The 19,356-nt window shown below is 47.2% G+C and overlaps 1 protein-coding gene across 9 annotated transcripts in view; it reads right to left on the bottom strand.

Annotated features, from left to right (window-relative positions):
• The window catches only part of Dnm2 (dynamin 2), an 89,224-nt gene that overhangs the window by 38,699 nt on the left and 31,169 nt on the right, over positions 1 to 19,356 (bottom strand). For all 9 annotated transcript variants that reach the window (XM_040290452.2, XM_005336146.5, XM_005336145.5 and 6 more), the window contains exons 2-5: positions 15,667 to 15,740; positions 7,048 to 7,197; positions 5,689 to 5,892; positions 2,312 to 2,410 (exon numbers count right to left, since the gene is read on the bottom strand). In XM_040290452.2, the coding sequence (XP_040146386.1) occupies positions 2,312 to 2,410; positions 5,689 to 5,892; positions 7,048 to 7,197; positions 15,667 to 15,740 (527 nt within the window). The remainder of the gene's footprint in view (positions 1 to 2,311; positions 2,411 to 5,688; positions 5,893 to 7,047; positions 7,198 to 15,666; positions 15,741 to 19,356) is intronic.

The raw sequence follows: 19,356 nt of genomic DNA, 5'->3' as shown, positions 1-19,356 counted from the left end.
CCTTCTGATTTGGGGCCATCTCACTACTCAGTGTCTCAGCAGTGCTAGGGGAAGGTGACAACTGAAGTGTGAATATTTTCCCAGGTCCATCCTAGTCATCAAGGCAGGAACCCCCAGGAGCAAAAGAAAAGGTCTAAGTGATGCCAACAGGGATGAAGACCAGAATATGCCCACAGCTGAGAGCAGATCGTAGAGAGAAGGATGTTCTTAAAAATCAAATAGCCAGGGCTGGGGTTGTGGCCAGTGGCAGAGGGCTTGCCTAGCATGTGTGAGGCACTGGGTTAGATTCTCAGCACCACGAACCAATAAATAAAATAAAGGTCCATTGACAACTAAAAAAATATTTTAAAAAAAATCAAATAGCCAGACATTGTGCCATGGTGAAAATCAGGAAGTGGCCTCAGTGTCCAACAAGTAGGGATAATGTGATGGCCTTCGGGCCCTATGTAAGGAATTCCCTGAGACATCCTGAAGTCACATTGAAGACTATTGACCTGTTATGGTGAAATGTCTGAAATGTAAAAGAGGGTCACCGTAGCATGGTGCTGAAGGGCTAGGGCCTCAAAAACTATGTTTGCTACTCCCTAGCTCTAGGAGCTGGGTGAAGGGATTTAGTCCCCCAGTGCTTCAGTTTCTTCTATAAAATGGGGATGAGAACAGAATAAACCACCTGACTGCGTTGCTATCAGGATTCAATGAGTTCTCACATACTGAGTTTAAAGTAGTGGCTGGTACATATACATACTCAATAAATGTTTGCTATTCTCATGTTTTTTGGCTTATTGTTTTTGCTAAGATAAATGTTATATTTTGGCAACATTCTCACAAAATGGCTGACAGATGTTAGTATTAACATATGTTGTGTGAAGATACTCATCTTTTTATTTTCATCTTTTGAAAATAAAATATTTATAATACGAAGAGTAAACCTTAATGTAAACTATGGATTTGAGGTGATGATGTGTCAATGGAAGCTCACAAATTATAATGAAAGCACCTCTCTGCCACAGGATGTTGATAGCAGGGGCACATAGAAACTTTGGAAAAATTCTTTGCACTTTCCCCTTAGTTTGGCTGTGAGTCTAACACTTTAAAAAAATCTTGAGGCTGGGGTTGTAGCTCAGTGGTAGAGTTCTTGCCTAGCATGTGTGAGGCACTGGGTCTGATCTTCAGCACCACATAAAAATAAATATATAAACAAACAAAGAAAATAAAGGTATTATGTCTATCTACAACCAAAAATATTTTTAAAATCTTAAAACTGAAAAAAATATGTATTAAAATGCTGAGGCTGGGCTGGGGTTGTGGCTCAGTGGTAGAGCTTGCTCTGGGTTCAATTCTCAGCACCACATATAAAAAAATAAAATAAAGTCCATTGACAACTAAACAAACAAACAACAGCAACAACAAAATGCTGAGGCTACTCCTGTGAGAGAATACCCAACCCTGAACTTGAACCTGAAGATAATAAGGCTTCCATCTGGATCTAATTACCAGCTGATAGGAAATGACAACTGGTCAAATTCCAAATGTGGGATGTGATCTAGTTTCTTCTTCAAATAAAGGTATAGAAAAAGAAAAGGGATGAGAAGAAGCATTATTTGAAAAGAAATGCGCATATTTATGTATAAAATGATATAATGTCTAGACTTGCTTTAAAAATCCCCCAGGAAGAAAATAACAATAGTTGACAACGACATTCAGGAGATTTAAAATTAATTGTGTGACACTCACTGAAGCTGGGCAACAGGTCCACAGGACTACTAAAACTTTCCTACTTTTTGGTACGTCGTATGTTCATAATAGAAAGTAATTTCAAAAATTAATAAGATGGGGGGATGAAACTCAGTGGTAGAATGCTCCTAGTATATGGTGGGCCCTGCTTCTATTTTTGGCAAGGCAAGCAAACAAATAAACAATAAAATAAAATAAAATAAATTAGTAATAGCACAAAATTGCTGGGGGTGTAGCTCAGTAGTAGAGTATGTGCTTTAGCATGCACAATGCCCTGGACTCCCAACACCAAAAAAAAAAAAGTTTCAAACTTTAGAGAATTGTTTGGAAAGATAGCCACAAAGTATTACTACTGTCTGGGGAAGTAGGGCTGTGGGTGAGATTAGTTTCCTCTTTCTGTATACATGTTCCAAAAAAGAGCAGGTGTTCATTGTATAACTGAAAAATCAAAGTATAAAAATCAGAAGAAAAAGACACAAATACAACCCAGCCCATCCTCCCTGCCCCTTGAGCACCCAATGGCTTCCCAAGTCCACACTCCCCACTCTGAGGTCTCAGCCCCTGTCCCCAGCCACACCTCTTCTCAGTGGCAGCAGCTTGTTCTCCAGGACATCCCTGGCATCTGTGCCTTCGTCCATCAGGTCGAGTTTGGTGATAACACCAATGGTCCGCAGGCCTGAAAAAGCACAGAGGTCAGAAGGCACCATGAGGAAGGACAAGACTGGTGGCCCCGGGCCACCTGGGGTCCAATTTACCCTGCCACTGTCAGGTCATACGGTAACAAACCATGTTAACTGTCTGGACCCCAGTATCTCAAGTATCAAATGAAGAGAGTTACAAGTTCTGATCTCAGAGGGTAATCCACAGGATAAACCTGGCACATTCAAAAAGTCAATATATAAAAAGTGGCTGCCGCCGCCACCACCACCACTGTCACTCGTATTAGCAACAGAACCTGCTGCTTCAGGGTCTACAGGGAACCTCATGGCAACTTGAGTTATCCCCAGTCAATTTCTATGCAGTTTCAATGCTGTGCTCTGAGTTGTATATAAGTCCCAACATCACACTTGAACCTGAAGCAACTGTTTCCAGGGTTTCCTCTCAACTGAATGGCAAAGTGCTACTCTGGGGCCCACCCCATCAAATACCTCCTCTCCCCTACTCAGCCAAAATCAAGGACCTCCTCATAGCATAGCTTCACACCTGCACATCAAATGCCCATGCAGGGCTTGAGCTCAGGGCTGTGCTAGCTGTGTGTGCACACTTACATGTGTCACATGTGTGAGACACACACAGCGGACAGACAGAAGCCCAGGGAAATCACGGGTAAGTGCCAACTTGGGCATTGATGGGGTGAAAGCCATGTTTCCTTCCCTCCCTCATTCCCTCCCTTCCTTCCTTCCTTCCTTCCTTTCTTTCAAAACAGGGCCTCACTCTTGCCCAGGCTGGTCTCAAACTCACAATTCTCCTGCCTCTGCCTCCCGAGTGGCTGGGATTGCAGGCGCACACCACTGCACCTGGCCAATAGTTTAATTTAAAAACGCACGTTTATGGGTAAAAATGACTCTGGAAAGATATTTACCAAATGTAGCCAGCCGTATCTCTGCAGGGGGAGGGGAGCTGTCACTTTCTGAGTTCTCTATTTTTCCATGGTGACTTTTATTTTTGGGTAATAATCACGAATGCTTTCGAAGACAGAAAAAAATGTTAAGGCCAGCATCGGGTTCACAAATGGCACTTAACTGTACTGATGCCCATTTTTGCACCACCTGATTAACCCTTTTTCATAACCATACCCATTTCATGTGAAGACAGCAGAGGACAAGACTGGCGTTGACAGGGAGGCAGGGGCAGCCTCCCCCAAGAAAGTGTGCCCATGTGCCCTGGAGGGGAATAGCAGGCACAGCCTCCTCGTCAGCAGCACACAAGTGCTCAGTTGATAGCCCTGAACATTTTTTTAAAGAAAACTTTATTTTAGGGGCTGGGGATGTGGCTCAAGCGGTAGCGCGCTCGCCTGGCATGCGTGCGGCCCGGGTTCGATCCTCAGCACCACATACAAACAAAGATGTTGTGTCCGCCGAAAACTAAAAAATAAATATTAAAATTCTCTCTCTCTCTCTCTCTTTAAAACAAAACAAAACAAAACAACAACAAAAAAACCTTGGATGAAACCCAGGGTCTCAGGCATGATAGGCAAATGTTCTCCCACCAAGCCACACCCCCAGCACTGGATTTTGAGGAGTTTTCAGAGACATACAAGACTGACTGACCCCTGGGCCTAACCCTTGACTAGGTAGCATGAGCTACAAGCCTGCCTGGCCTTGACAACTCCCCCGGCTCCTTACTGGTACCCAACTTCCTCCAAACTACTCAGAACCCTGGAAGTCGGAGGGCATCACACAAAATGCATTTCCATTTGTGACCTACGTGGTTAAAATTCCAAGACTCTCAGAATAAACCACAGCCCCCTATAGCAGCTCTCAAGGCCTTGTTCAACTTGTGTCTCCTTCCACCTTTTACCTTTTAGTTCACTCTGCCTAAGCCACACAGGGTCTCCTTGCTGCATCGTGAATACCCCAGACTCAAATTACCCCCTTCCCCACTCCAGCTATTAGTACCCACTGTCCAATTTTCTGGATTTTTTTCTTTGCTCATCTTTTTATCATTCTGGTCTTGCTCAAATCTCACCTCCACAGAGGTCCCTGACCATTCAATCCTGGCCACTCTCTAAAATACGTTCTCCCCAACACTTGCCATTACCTGCAAGGATCTCGCGTGCTTGTTCCTGGTTATTATTCTACACTCTCAATGGAATATCAGTATCTCAGGAGCCTGCTGATTTGTTCCCTGCTCCATTCCCCAGTCTGCATTCCTGAGCCTGGCCCATAGCAGGTGCTTAACTAACACTCAGTGGCCATTTGAAAAGTTTGATTTTGCAAGCCTCTGGCCAGGAATACCACAGTCTCCACTACCCCATATGACCCCAAGTTCCTCAGTAACTTGTTACTCTTTTACTTTACCTGCCTGGCTCTGAAGCAGTTTATGGAGATTATCTATAGACCTCAAAGCCACTCTATGGGTTGGGATTAATGTTCCAGTTTTGACAGAGTGAAACCAAACCTTGGGAAGGTAAGTAACTTCTAAAGATGGGATCTGGAATTGCATCTGTGCCCCCCGTGAGGGCTGGTACTGGAGTTTGAATTTAATTTAATTTATTTATTTAGTTGCCAATGGATCTTTATTTTATTTATTGATATGTGGTGCTGAGGATAGAACACGGTGCCTCATACATGCTAGACAAGCGCTCTGCCACAGAGCCACGACCCCAGCCCTTGGAGTTTGAATTTTAAATGCTCCCCCAAAGGACGATGTGTTAAAGGATTTCTCCCCAGAGTGGCAACAATGGGTGGAATCTGACAGGTGGAAACCTAGGGGGAGGTTTTAGGGGCATGCCCTTGAAGAAAATTATGGAATCCTGATCCCTTCCTTTTTCTTTAATTTTTGCTCCCTGACTATGAGGTAAGTGGTTTTGCTCCATGAATGTGCTGTCATGTGATGCCTTACCGCAGACCCCAAAGCAATGGGGCCAATCAATCACACTCCAAAACTGTGAGCAAAAACAAACCTTTTCTCTTCATAAGTTGATTATCTCCAGTATTTGTTGAAGTAACAGAAAGAAGACTAACATAGTTGAATTGTTCCCACTCCCCTAGGTTACCCTCCTGCACTAGCAAAGCAGGCAGCATCATGTCCAAGGAGGGACATACAACGGCCCCACTGTGGGCCCTCAGGAGACACCCACCACCATCACAAGTCCTGTCAGGGAACACTGAGAATTTCACAGGAGGTCTTTTCCTAAAGGGCCATGTGCTAAGAGAATGCTAGGACTTAGAATCCAGGGTTCTTGGCAAGTCTCAATACTGGGACGGGATGAAGGAGCTGCTGCCTGGTTACCTTGAGGGTCAACTTCCTTGGCCAGCTTAAGAGCATCTGAGTTGGCCAAGTCCATGTTGGCAGGTGTGACAGCAAGGATCAGGCTGCTCTCTCGACTGATGAATTGCAGGATCATGTCTTTGATCTGGTACTCAATGTCTGGGGGCTGGTCCCCCACAGGCACCTTGGTGATGCCTGGGAGGTCGATAAGGGTTAAGTTCAACACTGGAAAGGAAATCAGAGGTAAAAGTGGTCAGAACCTGCAAAAGGCAAAGCATACATAGCCCTAAGATCCAGGTGACATCCCTAATTTCCTGGAGGGGGTCAGACTTTGGATGACTCCTAGACACTCCAACTGGACCACACCCCTTTTTAAAACATGGTGCTAGGGATGGAATGCAGGGCCTTGTGCATTCTAGTCAGTCTCTATCGCTGAGCCACACCCAACCCCAACTGTACTTTTTATCCAGTAACCTTCCTAGGATTCCACTCTACCCTCTACCTACTCCATTCCAGTGACATAGATATTTAAATCAGGATGTTTACAGCTACAAACTGGAATTCATAAGTGGCTAAATTCCAGCCCATTCGTCCACCCATTCAGCCAATACCAAAGAACTATAAGAAACACACAAAAAAGAGGCACAAATGATTTCTATAGTATGCTTTCAGGAAAATTGATGGTATGCACATATATGATACATATATGTACATATTCACAACTGCATGTGCATTGTTATTTGACGAACATGAAATATATTTGTAACATTGATGGAAAAGCAAGGTAGGTTTTTGCCACATACTGTTTGATGTTTTTTTTTTGGGGGGGGGTACTGGGAATGGAACCCAGGGCCTTGCACATGCTAAGCAAGTGCTCTACTGCTGAGCAATATTCCCACCCTCTCAGGTAATTTTTAAATTCCCGAGCAATATATAGTCATCATTAATTCAAAAATAAATACATTTTAGAATTTATCACCAGGAACCCATCTCAAGAAAAATATGTTGAGATGGTCCCCAAAGGACATTTGCTATCACAATCCAGGCCTCTGGGCCAACAGCAACATATAGCAGCAGGCTGATGTTTTAATTCAGAGTTTTAAAATGAGGACATCTGCAAATAAGTCTGGTTTCTGGTGTCCCTTATGGAATAGGAGAGGCAGCAAGGATAATGCCCTGATTAAAGTAGAGAGCTACACTTTGCCCCAGTCCTCACTACTCTCAGCAATCTTCCTGGTATGTGGGGGTTTTTTAGAGCTGTGTGTTTATGAAGAAAAAAGGAAGCATAATCTTTGTGAGTAGGTAGATCTCCCCATGCCTGGGGGACAGCCAGCATTCTTCTGCTCTCATGTGTGGGGGGTCTCATTCTGAGCTGCCTACCATGTGGTGAGTAGACGCGCAGGTTGATGGGCACTGGGGAGATGCCTTTGTTGGTCCCCGTGACCCTGTCGGTCTCTGCTTCGATCTCCTGCCGGACTTCATCAAAGTCTGTAAACTTTTTGGACTTGCAGTGCAAAAACTCTGCATATTCTGAAAAAGGAAGAGAGATACTCAATATGAGAAAGAAAAGCCGTCTTGTCAAGGGTAGAGAATAGAAAGACTTTTGGAATGAGTGCTTTTTCAAGCAGGGGAAGAAATAGTTAAAATCACTCTAGGAATTTTGGGAGCAAGAGATTCATTCTTATGACCAGTACTAAGTGGGGCTCCTATAGACAGAGCCCCTTTTCAGACCTGGAGATTCCACAAGAAATAATAGGTGGAGTATCTCTTATCCAAAATACTCAAAGCTAGACATGTTTCAGATCTGGGGATTTTTCAGATTCTGGAATATTCATGCATACATAGTGAACTATCTTAGGCATGGGACCCAAGTCTAAATGTGAAACTCATTTGTTTCATATATACCCAAGACGCATGCCTAAAGATGATTTTACACAGTATAACGAACGCCTTTGTGTTCAGCATCTACATTCAGACACTACATTAAGTGTCCCCCGGTACTGACTGCAACCATCCATGAGGTCAGATGTAAAAATTCAACATTTGGGTGTCATGTCAGCACTCAGAAAAGAAAAAGTTCATGTTTGGAAGCATTTCAGGTCCTGTATTTTTCAGTCAGGGATGTTCAAATTGTACTGGCAGACTCAGTATGTAATAGATGTTCTCACACAGCATTTTTTGGAGAGGCAGGGGACTGAACTCAGGATTTAACTCAGCTTTATCCAAAGCTATATCCCCAGCCCATTTTTATTTTTTATTTCGAGGCAGGGTCTCATTAAGTTGCCTAGGCTGGCCTTGAACGTGCCATCCTCTAGCCTTAGCCTCCTAAGTCGCTGAGATTACAAGCATATGCCTCCCAGCTCCCATAGTATTTGTCCTTCCCCAAGGGAACCAGAGTATCCCTGCTGGCCTTGCCAAAGCCATCTTGATGTCCCTCCTTCCCCTCCTATATGTTCAAGGGGAACCCCACCTGGATATAAATGACTCAAAAGAATTGCTTTCTGGGCAGGACCTCAAGCAGAAGTAGGAGTTTGGGGTGTCTGAAAGACACATTGGGAATGAGAACAAGAGGAATAAATAAGTAACTAACATGGCAGTGTGGGTCCTGAATGAGGGAATCCAGTCCTAAAGCACAGAGATGGGACAGGCAAACAGAAAAACTGGTCAGTTGTGATGGCTTACACGGGTAATACCAGCAACTTGGGAGGCTGAGGCAGGATTCCAAGTTCAAGTCTAACCTTGACAACTTAAGAAGACCCTACCTCCAAATAAAAAATAAAAGTGGACTGGGGATGTAGCTGAGTGGTAAAGTGTCCCTGGGCTTACTCCTCAGTGCCAAAATAATAAAAATAAAAATAAAAAGGTTGGGGAGGTGGCTCAGCGGTAGAGCATCCCTGGGTTCAATCACCAGTACTGCATGAAATAATAAAAATAACGAACACATTCATGGTAGAATGTAGATGCTGAACACAAAGGCGTTCGTTATACAATTTTTGCACTTTTCCAGATATCTGAATTTTCACAGTAAAATTCTGGGAGGTAGGGACCATCAAGTTCAGAGATCATAGCTCCTGCAGTGATGCTGAAAAGTCAAAGGAAGCAAGTCACACGGGCCACTGGGCTGGAGAACGGGTCCAGGGAAGAAATGCAAAGATGTGCACTGGCATGGCATTTCTGAGTTAACAACTGGAAACATCCAAGACGTCCACCAGGAGGAGACCTGGCTGCATGAATAGCATTGCCATCAAGAAGCTGCCTCGGGCTGGAGCTGGGGCTCAGTGGCTGAGCACTTGCGTAGCTTGTGTGAGGCACTGGGTTCTATCCTCAGCACCACATTAAAAAATAAGTAAAATAAGGGCATTCTGTCCATTTACAACTACAAAAAAAAAAAAAAAAAAAGCAGCAGCTGCCTCAACTGAAAAGACCAAGAGGGAGCCCAGAGATGCAGAAAGCCTGCACTGTTGGAGTGCCACTATCCAGAGGTACAAGGCGGCCAAAAGAAAAGTTCTTTTCCATCACTAAAACCTAACTGACTGTGCCAACCGCCAACCTTCATTCACTCCGGTCAGGCCCTACTCTCTCTGAGTCTCACAGTAGGTAGGCATCTCCATGACCCCCATTTCAAAGATTGGAAAGCTGAGGCCCAGATGAGTGAAATGACTTTGGACAAAGCTCAGTGGTGGAGACAGGACTTGGAACCCAGACAGCCTGGTGGGGTTCATGACTCTTAAGCCAGAGGGCCTCCATGAAGCCTCTGGAAGGATCTTACTCCTCAGCTTCTGCTGCAGGGTCAGTGGACCTCAGTGGACTCAGATTCACGTTTTGCACAAGCATGGCCACCCAGGAGCAGGGCAATAAGGATGCCAGCTAGAGGATTCAGGATCCCTTCCCCCACCCCACCCAGGCTATCAGCTGTCCCAGTTCCCAAGGACAGTCACACTCTGGCCCTCCACAGGGATAAGAGGAAACACTTGGCTACTCTTCCTGTAGCAGCCACTAAAAATGTAATATCCCCCAACCCCCATAGAACCTCAGTTCTCTTCCAGTTTCAGGCCCTGGCTTGGCCCCAGAGAGAGGCCACTCTCCTTTAAGGAGTGCAAGGGATATGGGACACAAGAGAGGCTGAAAACCAGGACATAGGTCCTCTCCCCTGCCGGGCATGGTGTCTGGAAAGCCTGGCCTCACTTCCTCCTCCTCCAGGTCCTCCCTACCAGTCGTTTCTTCCAGGAAGACTTCCCTGAATCCTGCATCTTGGCCTCCTTCCCTATCTGAACTCATCAGTCTGCATTCTGTTTATGTGGCCCACCAGCTGTGGCACCTCAGAAACCAGTATGCACTGAAGTTATTAGCTTAGTATGCAGTAGAGCGCCCCCCCACCCAAGGCTGTCTCCTGATTTGTAAACTGGGCATTACAATAGGGCTTCTATGAAGTCTTGAGGAATCAACATCTGTATACAAAAAGGAACAGCCACCACTGTTGCCATGCGAGTGGGCAAAGAACCCCATGGCACAATATGGCAGGAACAGTGATGGGGGCCAAGGGCTCTGCATTTCCCTGACCTAAACAAGAGGGAGTCAAAAGAGGGAAGTGAAGGTTGGGGATATAGCTCAGTTGGTAGATTGCTTGCCTCTCATGCACAAGGCCCTGGGTTCAATCCCCAGTGACACACACACACACACACACACACACACACACACACACACACACACAAAGGCAAATGAGTCTCAGAAGTCAAATAGCATCCCATCTCCTCCTGCAGGTCCTAATACAAATGTGGTCAAATGCTGGCAATGATTTAGTTAACGACCCACTGACTCAAATAATATGTCAGAGGCACTGGGTACAGTGGTACACAGTTGTAATCCTAGCTATTTGAGAGGCTGAGGAAGGAGGATTACAAGTTTGAGACCAGTCTGGGCAACTTAGCAAGACCCTGTCTCAAAATGAAAATAAAAGGGGCTGGGTGGAGCTCAGTGATGAAGCACTTGTCTAGCATATGTGAGGCCCTTGGTGGGAGCACTGGATGGGAGGGGGATGGGGGAATGGATGGACAGGTAGACACATAGAAAGAAAGAACTTGGAGACCTTAAGACTGACTTGTCCCCAGCTGCCAAGGTCAAGCCATAAGCCACTGCCAGCACTGCTCATCCTAGTCCCTGCTGCTGGGCTGCACTCTTCACTCATTCCCTGGTTCCAGTACTCCAGGTAATAAAGCCAGTTCCTCTGGCTCCTGGGCTAATGGTGTGGCCTTTCAACAGTGACACATCCCCTATTAGCAGCAGTGTATTCTCCCCTCTGCCTGCTGTGCTCTCAGCCAGGCTGGTGCCTCTAGAAGGCTCTTAGCTCCATAGGCCCCAGCCCAGGGCCTGGCACACAGCAGGAATGACGGAAGAAATAAGACCCTGGCCCCGAAGCCGGGCTACCAAACCAGCCATCCTCATCCACTGCTGGGTTTCCTGATAGTGGCCAAATGGTGAGCTTGGTGGATGCCCTCGTGATTTTCTTCTAGACTGAGGTTCTGCTCTCCTTCCAGGTCTATCTACCTCCACAGAAGCTGGAATTCAAGAGCAAAGGGCTTGGGCTGGGGATGTGGCTCAAGCGGTAGCGCGCTCGCCTGGCATGCACGTGGCTCGGGTTCGATCCTCAGCACCACATACAAACAAAGATGTCTGCCGAAAACTAAAAAATAAATATTAAAAAATTCTCTCTCTCTCTCTCTCTCTCTCCTCTCTCTTAAAAAAAAAAAAAAAAAAAAGAGCAAAGGGCTTTGCACTCCCCAGCATCTGATTATGTAATAGCTGCTTACTAAACATGTATGAGCCAATCTATTACAAAGCATCAGATGCTCTGGCCCAGGAGGATATCATCACTGTGATCTCCCAATGGATTCCCACTGTTCGCAGCAGCCCATCTCCACCTGGGACACAAGGAAGTAGCCCTTTGGCTGAGATCAATGTCCCTCAAGGATTTCCACTGGGGCTCTCTTGTTTTAAAGGATCTAAAAGAAGGCCACAGGTAATCAGAGGATGGCCTCCCTATCCTAAAGACACACCTGGACACATGTCCAGTAGTATTTCTTTGAAGTCATAAAGGTCAGAGTTCTGCTGAGAAATCCACATTAAGTGGGGTCCTCAGGTACCCTAAAAGGACTTGGAAGAAAAGTGTGAGGTGGAAGTGCTTTGGCACTATAAAGCTCCATAGCCTAACCACACTCAGCCCAGGCTTTCGGTCCTTCATTCAGTGCCTCAGTTTCCCTACAATGCAAAAGCTAGCATAGAATCCAAAGCCATTACTAGTGTTATGAGAATGTAATCAAATCTGGGTGTGGGTGCACAGGAAGCCCGCTGGCAGCTTTTTTTTTAGGTGTCAGTCTTAGGGGAACTCAACAAACTGTCTCACGGTCTGAGCACGTTGCACAGAGGGGCTCTGCACAGAGGGGAGCTTGCCATCCAAGCAAAGAACAAAACCACCAGGCTGGTTCCTGACAGAAGAAAGACAAGATCTGCCTTCCTTTGATCTGGCATTGTGATAGGCATGCTTGGGCATGAGTGACTCAGGGCTGACACACTTGGGAGACCCTGAGTACCCTACAGTCAAACAGGATCTGTTTATGCAGAACTTTCTAGAGACTTTAGCCACCCAAGACAGGGTCCAGCACACAGCACTTCCAATCCCACTTGGCCCTTGAACTCCCTTTGAGATAAGTGGGCAACATCTTCCAATAGAGGACACACTGCAAATGTAAGCTGGCATCCCAACAGTCCCCAATCTGAGCCATGCTAGCTCCAGGCCATTTCCTCTTAGAGAAAAGAGCACCCAGAGAACAGCATACTTAGTCTCTTGTTGGGGACCCACCCAGGACTCAGTCTTCAACCTGACCCACACTGATGGAAAATGTCACACCTAAGGATAGTGTCACACTTAAGCCCAGGCACAGTGGCATACACCTGTAATCCCAGAAATCCAGAAGGCCAAAGCGGAAGGATACTTAGCAAGATCCTGTCTCAAAAGAAAAAATAAAAAGGGTTGGGGCTATAGCTCAGTGGTAGGGCACCCTTAGGTTCAATCCCCAATATCAAAGGAAAAAAAGGAGGAAAAGAAGGAAGGAAGGAAGAGAAGGAGAGAAGGAAGGAAGGAAGGAAAGGGAGGGAGGGAGGAAGAAAGGAAAGGGAGGGAGGGAGGAAGGAAGGAAGGAAGGATAGACAGATGGGCAGGCAGGTTTACCATGGCCAGAAAAAGTGTTAAAATGCTGGGGGAGTGGGGGAGTGGGGGAGTGCATGGCCCAGGAAGAAAGTGCTAGATAAAGAGTGGCTGACAACCCCAGCTATTTTTTTTTTTTTTTTTGAGATGGGGTCTTGAACTCCTGTGCTCAGCCTACCTAGTAGCTGGAGCTACATGTGTCATCATGCCTGATTTAGCCCACTTTCCACTGGAAGAGAAGGGGCACACAGAGGTCCTCATAGCACCCAAGACACAGCCCATGCCTGGTGCCTGGCCTGGGCCCTGTGTTGGGAACAAGGGAAGAGTAGGAAACAAGGATCAGCATGAAGGCCTGGGGCACTGACACCGCAGCAGGGAGAAACCAAGGCAAACACAAAAGAACAGGATGGTGCCACAGGATGCAAGCCTGGGGACTAAGGCAACAAGTAGCCAGGATGGAGGAGGGGTGAGGGTCACCTAGCAGAGGGGAAAATCTAGGCAGGGTACTCCAGGCAGAGAGCACAGTGAGCACAAAGGCCTAGAGGTGGAGAATAAATGAACCTGAGGTCAGGAGGGAGACTGTAGGGCAGCCACAGACCCGGAGGGGCTGTTAGACCAGAAAGGACAGGTCAAAGCCACAAAGCTTTGAGGAGGAGGCTGGATTTTATTCTGAGGCCAATGGGAAGCCTGGGAGTCAAATCCCAACATCTCTTCTCTGACTTCTGTGAGGACAGACCAAAGTTAAAGTCAAGACCGGGGGCAGGGAGCTCAGCAGGCCATGTCACCCACATTACATTCCACACAGAAGAGTCCCTAGCACGCAGAGTTTATGAGGCTCAAGGGTAATTCCCAGTGAAGGCCGGTTCACCCATGGATCACTAAAATCCTGCTGGCTGTGGTCCTGGGTAATTTTTAAACTTCACTGGTTAAAAGTAATGGTTCACTGGGACCAGACTGAACAAGAAACCTGCAACCTTGGGAGTTTCAGGAGTCACACAGAAGGACCCAGAGCCAGCTTCAGGGGCCATGTCTTTGCATTTTGGACACCACAGGAAGACACAGATAGGCCACGGCCAAGTAAAGACATGAGGGAGGCACACTGTCACCCACTTATAGTTGAGGGAACTGCAGTATAGAAAGGAAAGCTGCCTGCTCAAGTTCCTGGCTAGTAAGCATGTGAACAGCTTGGCTCTGGAGCTCAGCCCCCAGAACTTCACCTCTAGGAGCAACACAGCCCTGTGTAGCCCCCTCAGCACCCCACAGAGTCCCACAGGGTACACATCTCCTCCCTCCTACTATTAGTATCTTGTTTCCCCCAGCCCAGGCTCCTCTACATCTGATGCCTGGCCTGGAGGCCCCTCCAGGCTGCCCTTCACCACCAAAGCACTGCCTGGGCTGGCTCCATCACCACTCACCTGGTGCCATGCTGTCCCTCCCCCAGAGAAATGAACCATACTCTTTCCATCCCACTGCCACCCTGGCTCCAGCTGCCTGAATCCCTTACCATACCTTCTTGGTCATGTCCCACCTGCCTCCTGGACCCACCCTCACCTCACAGCCTCCCACCCCAGCTTTGCACATGCTGCTGCCCCTCCTAGAATGTTCTCCCTGGGCCTCTGCCCCCAAGTATATCCAAATCCCACTGGTGGGTGATGGACTCAGTGATAAGGGAGCCACCCTTAACCTGCCATGAAGACTGGCAGTGACTTTCAATGCAGGAAGCTGACCTGCTTTCTAATGCCACCCTAAGACACACTGGCAACAAGCACAAAACCACAGCCACCAGGGTAGCAGCGCGCGGCAAGGTCTGGTGTGTGCCAGCATTAGGTAAAGACAGACAAGATCCTGAACGGGGGCCCACCCCAGGAACCAAGATGGGAACCTGGACAGTCCCAGCTCCTAGTCCCCATCCACCAGTGCAGGCTTTCCAGTGCCACTAGGAGCTGGCAGCAGCAGCAGCAGCAGCAGCAGCTGTAACGGCAGAAACATACCCTGGAAACACATGAAAAATGCTTATCTTCACCCCAGCACCCCAACTTGTTGAATGGGAAACAGAGACCCAGTGTAGGACAAACCTCCTAGGGACTTGGTTCAGGGCTAACATCTGAAACCAGCAGCTCTGCAACTGCACTGGACTAGCACAGCTGTCTGGGTGCCCGATCCAGAAGCAGCAGTCCACTGGCCCACCTGGGACCTATACCCCAGGGTGCAGCTCAGAAAGAGGAAGAGCTGGGCCAATCTCCTGCCACCTCCCATTGGAGCTTCACACCCCATGCTAGGCAAAGCAGAGTCAAGGGAGAAAGGTGAGAAGGTCCAGCCAGGAGCCGGGTCCCAGGTGGGATTTTGATATGCCTAGGTGAGAATCCCAGATCTGCCACTCACTAGAAAGGCAGGTAATCTGGCTAAGCCTCAGTTTCCCTGACTGTAAAACCAGCTATAGAAGACATTTGGGGCTTATTGGCAACTTGTAAGTATGCACTGCGCCTCAGACAAGAGACAGCGATGACTGGGCCTGGTTCTGTGATGACACAGGAAAGTGTCCTCATTGCCAGAAGTGTGCTGAGGCATTTCGGGTTGACGTGTGCTCATGATTTTGAAAGGATTCAGCACAAACACGTTAGAAAGGATCTATGACACCCAGGGACCTGGTCGCAGTTGAGGACTCTGGGGGTGTGGGTATTCACTGAACTGTTTTTCAACTTCCCTACATGTGGGATATGTGGATTCAAACTCAAATGACAGCCCAGAACCCAGGATTCCACCCTAAGCCCCAGCTCTTCCTGGGCACCATAGTATACCTGTTTTAGAGAAGATGAGCTGCAGAATGAGAGGCCTCCGGGTGACGATTCCTGATCCACGGGGAAGGAAGTCTCTGTGAGAGAACAAAGGAATAGAAATGACTCACATGTCAGGCTGAAGGGGCAGGAAGTGTGACTGCAACCAGTGGAGCAACTCGCTTTTGCAAACTTTGGCAGATACCAATCTCTGGAGAACACTCTGATCTTAGAGGGTCCTGAGGTCAAAGGGGCAGAGGAGGGACCAAAGGCCATGAGGATAGACCTCTTTCCCTCTGGCAGGCTATGTCCCAACACCAGCATTCCCAGAGGGCCCTCTCCTTAGAAAGTAATTGGACAACCTCCCCCAATATATTTTCTACCTATTTTAAGTTACTATAGTGCCACAAGTACGATAAAAAAGCAAAATAAAAGTAGTTGACAGCAAATTATATTGCATGTCCAAAAAAATTAAATCTAAGCCAGGTTTAATGATGCATGTCTGTAACCCCAGTGACTTGAGAGGCTAAGGCAGGAGGATTGCAAGTTAGAGGCCAGCCTGGGTAACTTAGCAAAGCCCTGCCTCAAAATAAAATTAAAAGAATGGAAAGTGAGCTGGGCGTAATGGTGCATGCCTGTAATCCCACAGCTTGGGAGGCTGAGGAAGGAGGATTGCGAGTTCAAAGCCAGCCTCAGCAACTTAGTGAGACACCAAGCAACTCAGTGAGACCCTTTCTCTAATTTAAATAGGGGCAGCCAGGGATGTGGCTCAGTAATTAAATGCCCCTGAGTTCAATCCCTGGTACCAAAAAATTTTTTTTTAAATAAAAATTAAAAAAGGAAAGCGAGAATGCCCAAGTGGTTCCTTAGGAAAGACTCACATGCTTAGAGGATATTAAAGCAGGTGAAAGCCTCTTATTTTACATGAAAAAGGTTTTAGGTGCAGGAAATTTTTCTTTTTTTCTTTTTGTATCAGGGATTGAATTCTGGGGCACTCAACCACTGAACCACATCCCCAGCCCCATTTTGTATTTTATTTAGAGAGAGGCTTTCACTGAGTTGCTTAGTGCCTTGCCCGTTGCTGACGCTGGCTTTGAACTCAAGATCTTCCTGCCTCAGCCTCCTGAGCCACTGAGATTACAGGTGTGTACCACTGCGCCCAGCTAGGCATAGGGAATTTTAAACAAGATTTGTACCTAGAAGACTGTCCAAAATTCATACAGGACACAGGATAATCAGTGCTGGGCGTGTATATCCCACACATGGCAAGACAGACACCAGATCCCAGTTCTCAACCAGATGTAGATCAAATGCCATTAGTACTATGCCCTCCTAGCAAGGAGGTACCCTCCCCAGGTTGGAAAGCCCTAGATTGGGATCCTGGAGGGTTCCAAAGGAGAGTGCTGGTTCTCAGCCTAGACAGAGGTCAGAATCCTAAACCAGTGTACAGAAGGTGAGTGGAGAGGTACATTGCCAAGCAAGGTGCATGGTGAGCTGTGAATCTGTCAGCCTGTGGCCATCCCAGCATGCTATGCAGCACCTCTTTTTCCTGGATGCAGGAACATGGCAGTGACCACATGACCTGCATCCTTATGGGGATCTCCACAAGCATCAGAGTTCTGGAAGCACCCACGAAGACACAGTTAACTAGCAGCAGAACCAGGCACTGAAGTGCCAGAATATTCGTCTGGTTGACAGACTCAGCAGGGGTGATGTTGAAGGGGGGTGTGGGAGTAACAATGAAGAAGCTACTCACCACTGGAGGGGTTTGATGATAACAGATGTCATGTTGTGGGGGACTGTTTTGGTTTTGTGGCACTAGAGGTTGAAGCCAGAGTCTCACATGCTAGGCAAGTGCTCTGTCATTGGACTATACCCTTAGCCCCTTAAGTTTTATTTATTTTTTAATTTTTAATTTTTTAAATTTTTTCTTTAGTTGTAGATGCACGCAATACATTTTATATATTTATTTTTACGTGGTCCTGAGGATGGAACCCAGCGCCTCACATGGGTTAGGCAAGTGCTCTTCCACTGAGCGATAGCCCCAACCTTTTAGTTTTATTTTGAGACGGTCTCACAAGTTGTGCAGGCTGACCTCAAATTTGTAATTCTCCTGCCTCAGCTTTCTGGTTTGCCGGGAACACACCACCATACTCAGCCCAAATGTCAGCTTTTTAAACACTGGTTGTAAGGAGAAGAAAATACCCCAAGGAAACATGCCAGCTCTGTACCTCACCCCTGCAGCCTTACGGCGCAAAGTCAGCTCTACATACCCTGGGTACTAGGGGTTATGGTGTCATACTCCAGAGGATGACAGAGCCCAAAGACCCTGCCTGCCCCGCCCTGAGCACTCTACACTGCATGCCCCACTTCATGCGACACACTGAGTAGTCCTCTACTCCCGGTAGTCCTCATTTGGCCAGTGAGGAGACTGAGCCAGATCCTGTACCTCAGCCAAGGTCCTCTGCTCAGGGGTGACTCTAGGGCTGGGGGCTGGGCTGGTCAAACAGGACTCTCTGAGAAGGTGGAACGAGGGTCAAGACACATGCAGCCCTGGTGTGGAGGGGCAGTGTGACAGAAAGAGCCAGGAGGCCACTGTGGGTCATCAGAACTCAACACTAGCTCTTCACCACTGCATCCAGACAGGGCACCCCACGGTCTCCCCCTCACAGTGGACACAGGGACATTAGACTCTTCAGGGGACACCGTAGGTCTGCTGAGGAGACTCAGCCTGGAGGCTATCACATGTAGCCCTGGTCCAGGCCTTCCTGGGGCCTCACGAAGACGCAAATGCAGGACACAAGAGACAGGAATGGGAGGGACCCTGTATATAGGTGGCATCTCAGAAACCATGGGTGCTAACACAGTTACTAGTAGAAGCAATGACAGTGTGCCACCTTCACAAGAGTCCCCAATTCCACTACACCCCCTTTGATGACTGGTTTTTTCTTTTGTCAATGGATTTTCATTTTATTTATTTATATGTGGTGCTGAGAATCAAACACAGTGCCTTGCGCGTGCCAGGCGAGTGCTCTACCGCTGAGCCGCCACCCCAGCCCCTGTTGACTGTTTTCTAATCACAGAAGAGGAATGCTCAATGGCTAGACAACTCGAGGACAGTGTGTAAGGACAGTCACCAACATTGGTGCAGTGCCTCTGTCCTATCCAGCGAGACCGAAATTCATCCCTTCTCATTGCCAAACCGTGTCCTGTTACATGGATGAAGCACGGTGTGACAGAGATGACCGGGGTCTTCCCAGTCTGGGGCTGTAACAAAGAGAGCTGCTCTGGATATTCCTATACACATCTTTTGAAGACATATGCCCTTGTTTCTCCAGCTGAGTCATAGGGCAGATTTGAACTTCAACTGGCAAAACAAGTCTCTGGTGATAGGAATCAGAGCACTAGAGGGTTCCCTTTAGGGGGACTGGCTGTAAGGGGAATAAGGGAACCTTCTGGTTTGATGAAAACATCTTAAATCTTGATCTATTCAGTGATCCACAGGTTCCACGCAGTTATATTAAAAACATCAAGGTGTGCACTTAAAATTTGTGATTTAGGGCTGGGGTTGTGGCTTAGCAGTAAAGTATTCACCTAGCACGTGCGAGGCCCTAAGTTTGATCCTCGGCACCACATATAAATAAATAAAATACAGGTATTGTGTCCAACTACAACTAAAAAATAAATATTTAAAAAAAATTGTGAATTAGCTGG

This window comes from Ictidomys tridecemlineatus, chromosome 2, assembly GCF_052094955.1.
Source record: "Ictidomys tridecemlineatus isolate mIctTri1 chromosome 2, mIctTri1.hap1, whole genome shotgun sequence".
Lineage (NCBI taxonomy): Eukaryota > Metazoa > Chordata > Mammalia > Rodentia > Sciuridae > Ictidomys > Ictidomys tridecemlineatus.
Note: the sequence above shows the minus strand (reverse complement) of the source record. Positions and strands in the feature narration are given on the sequence as shown.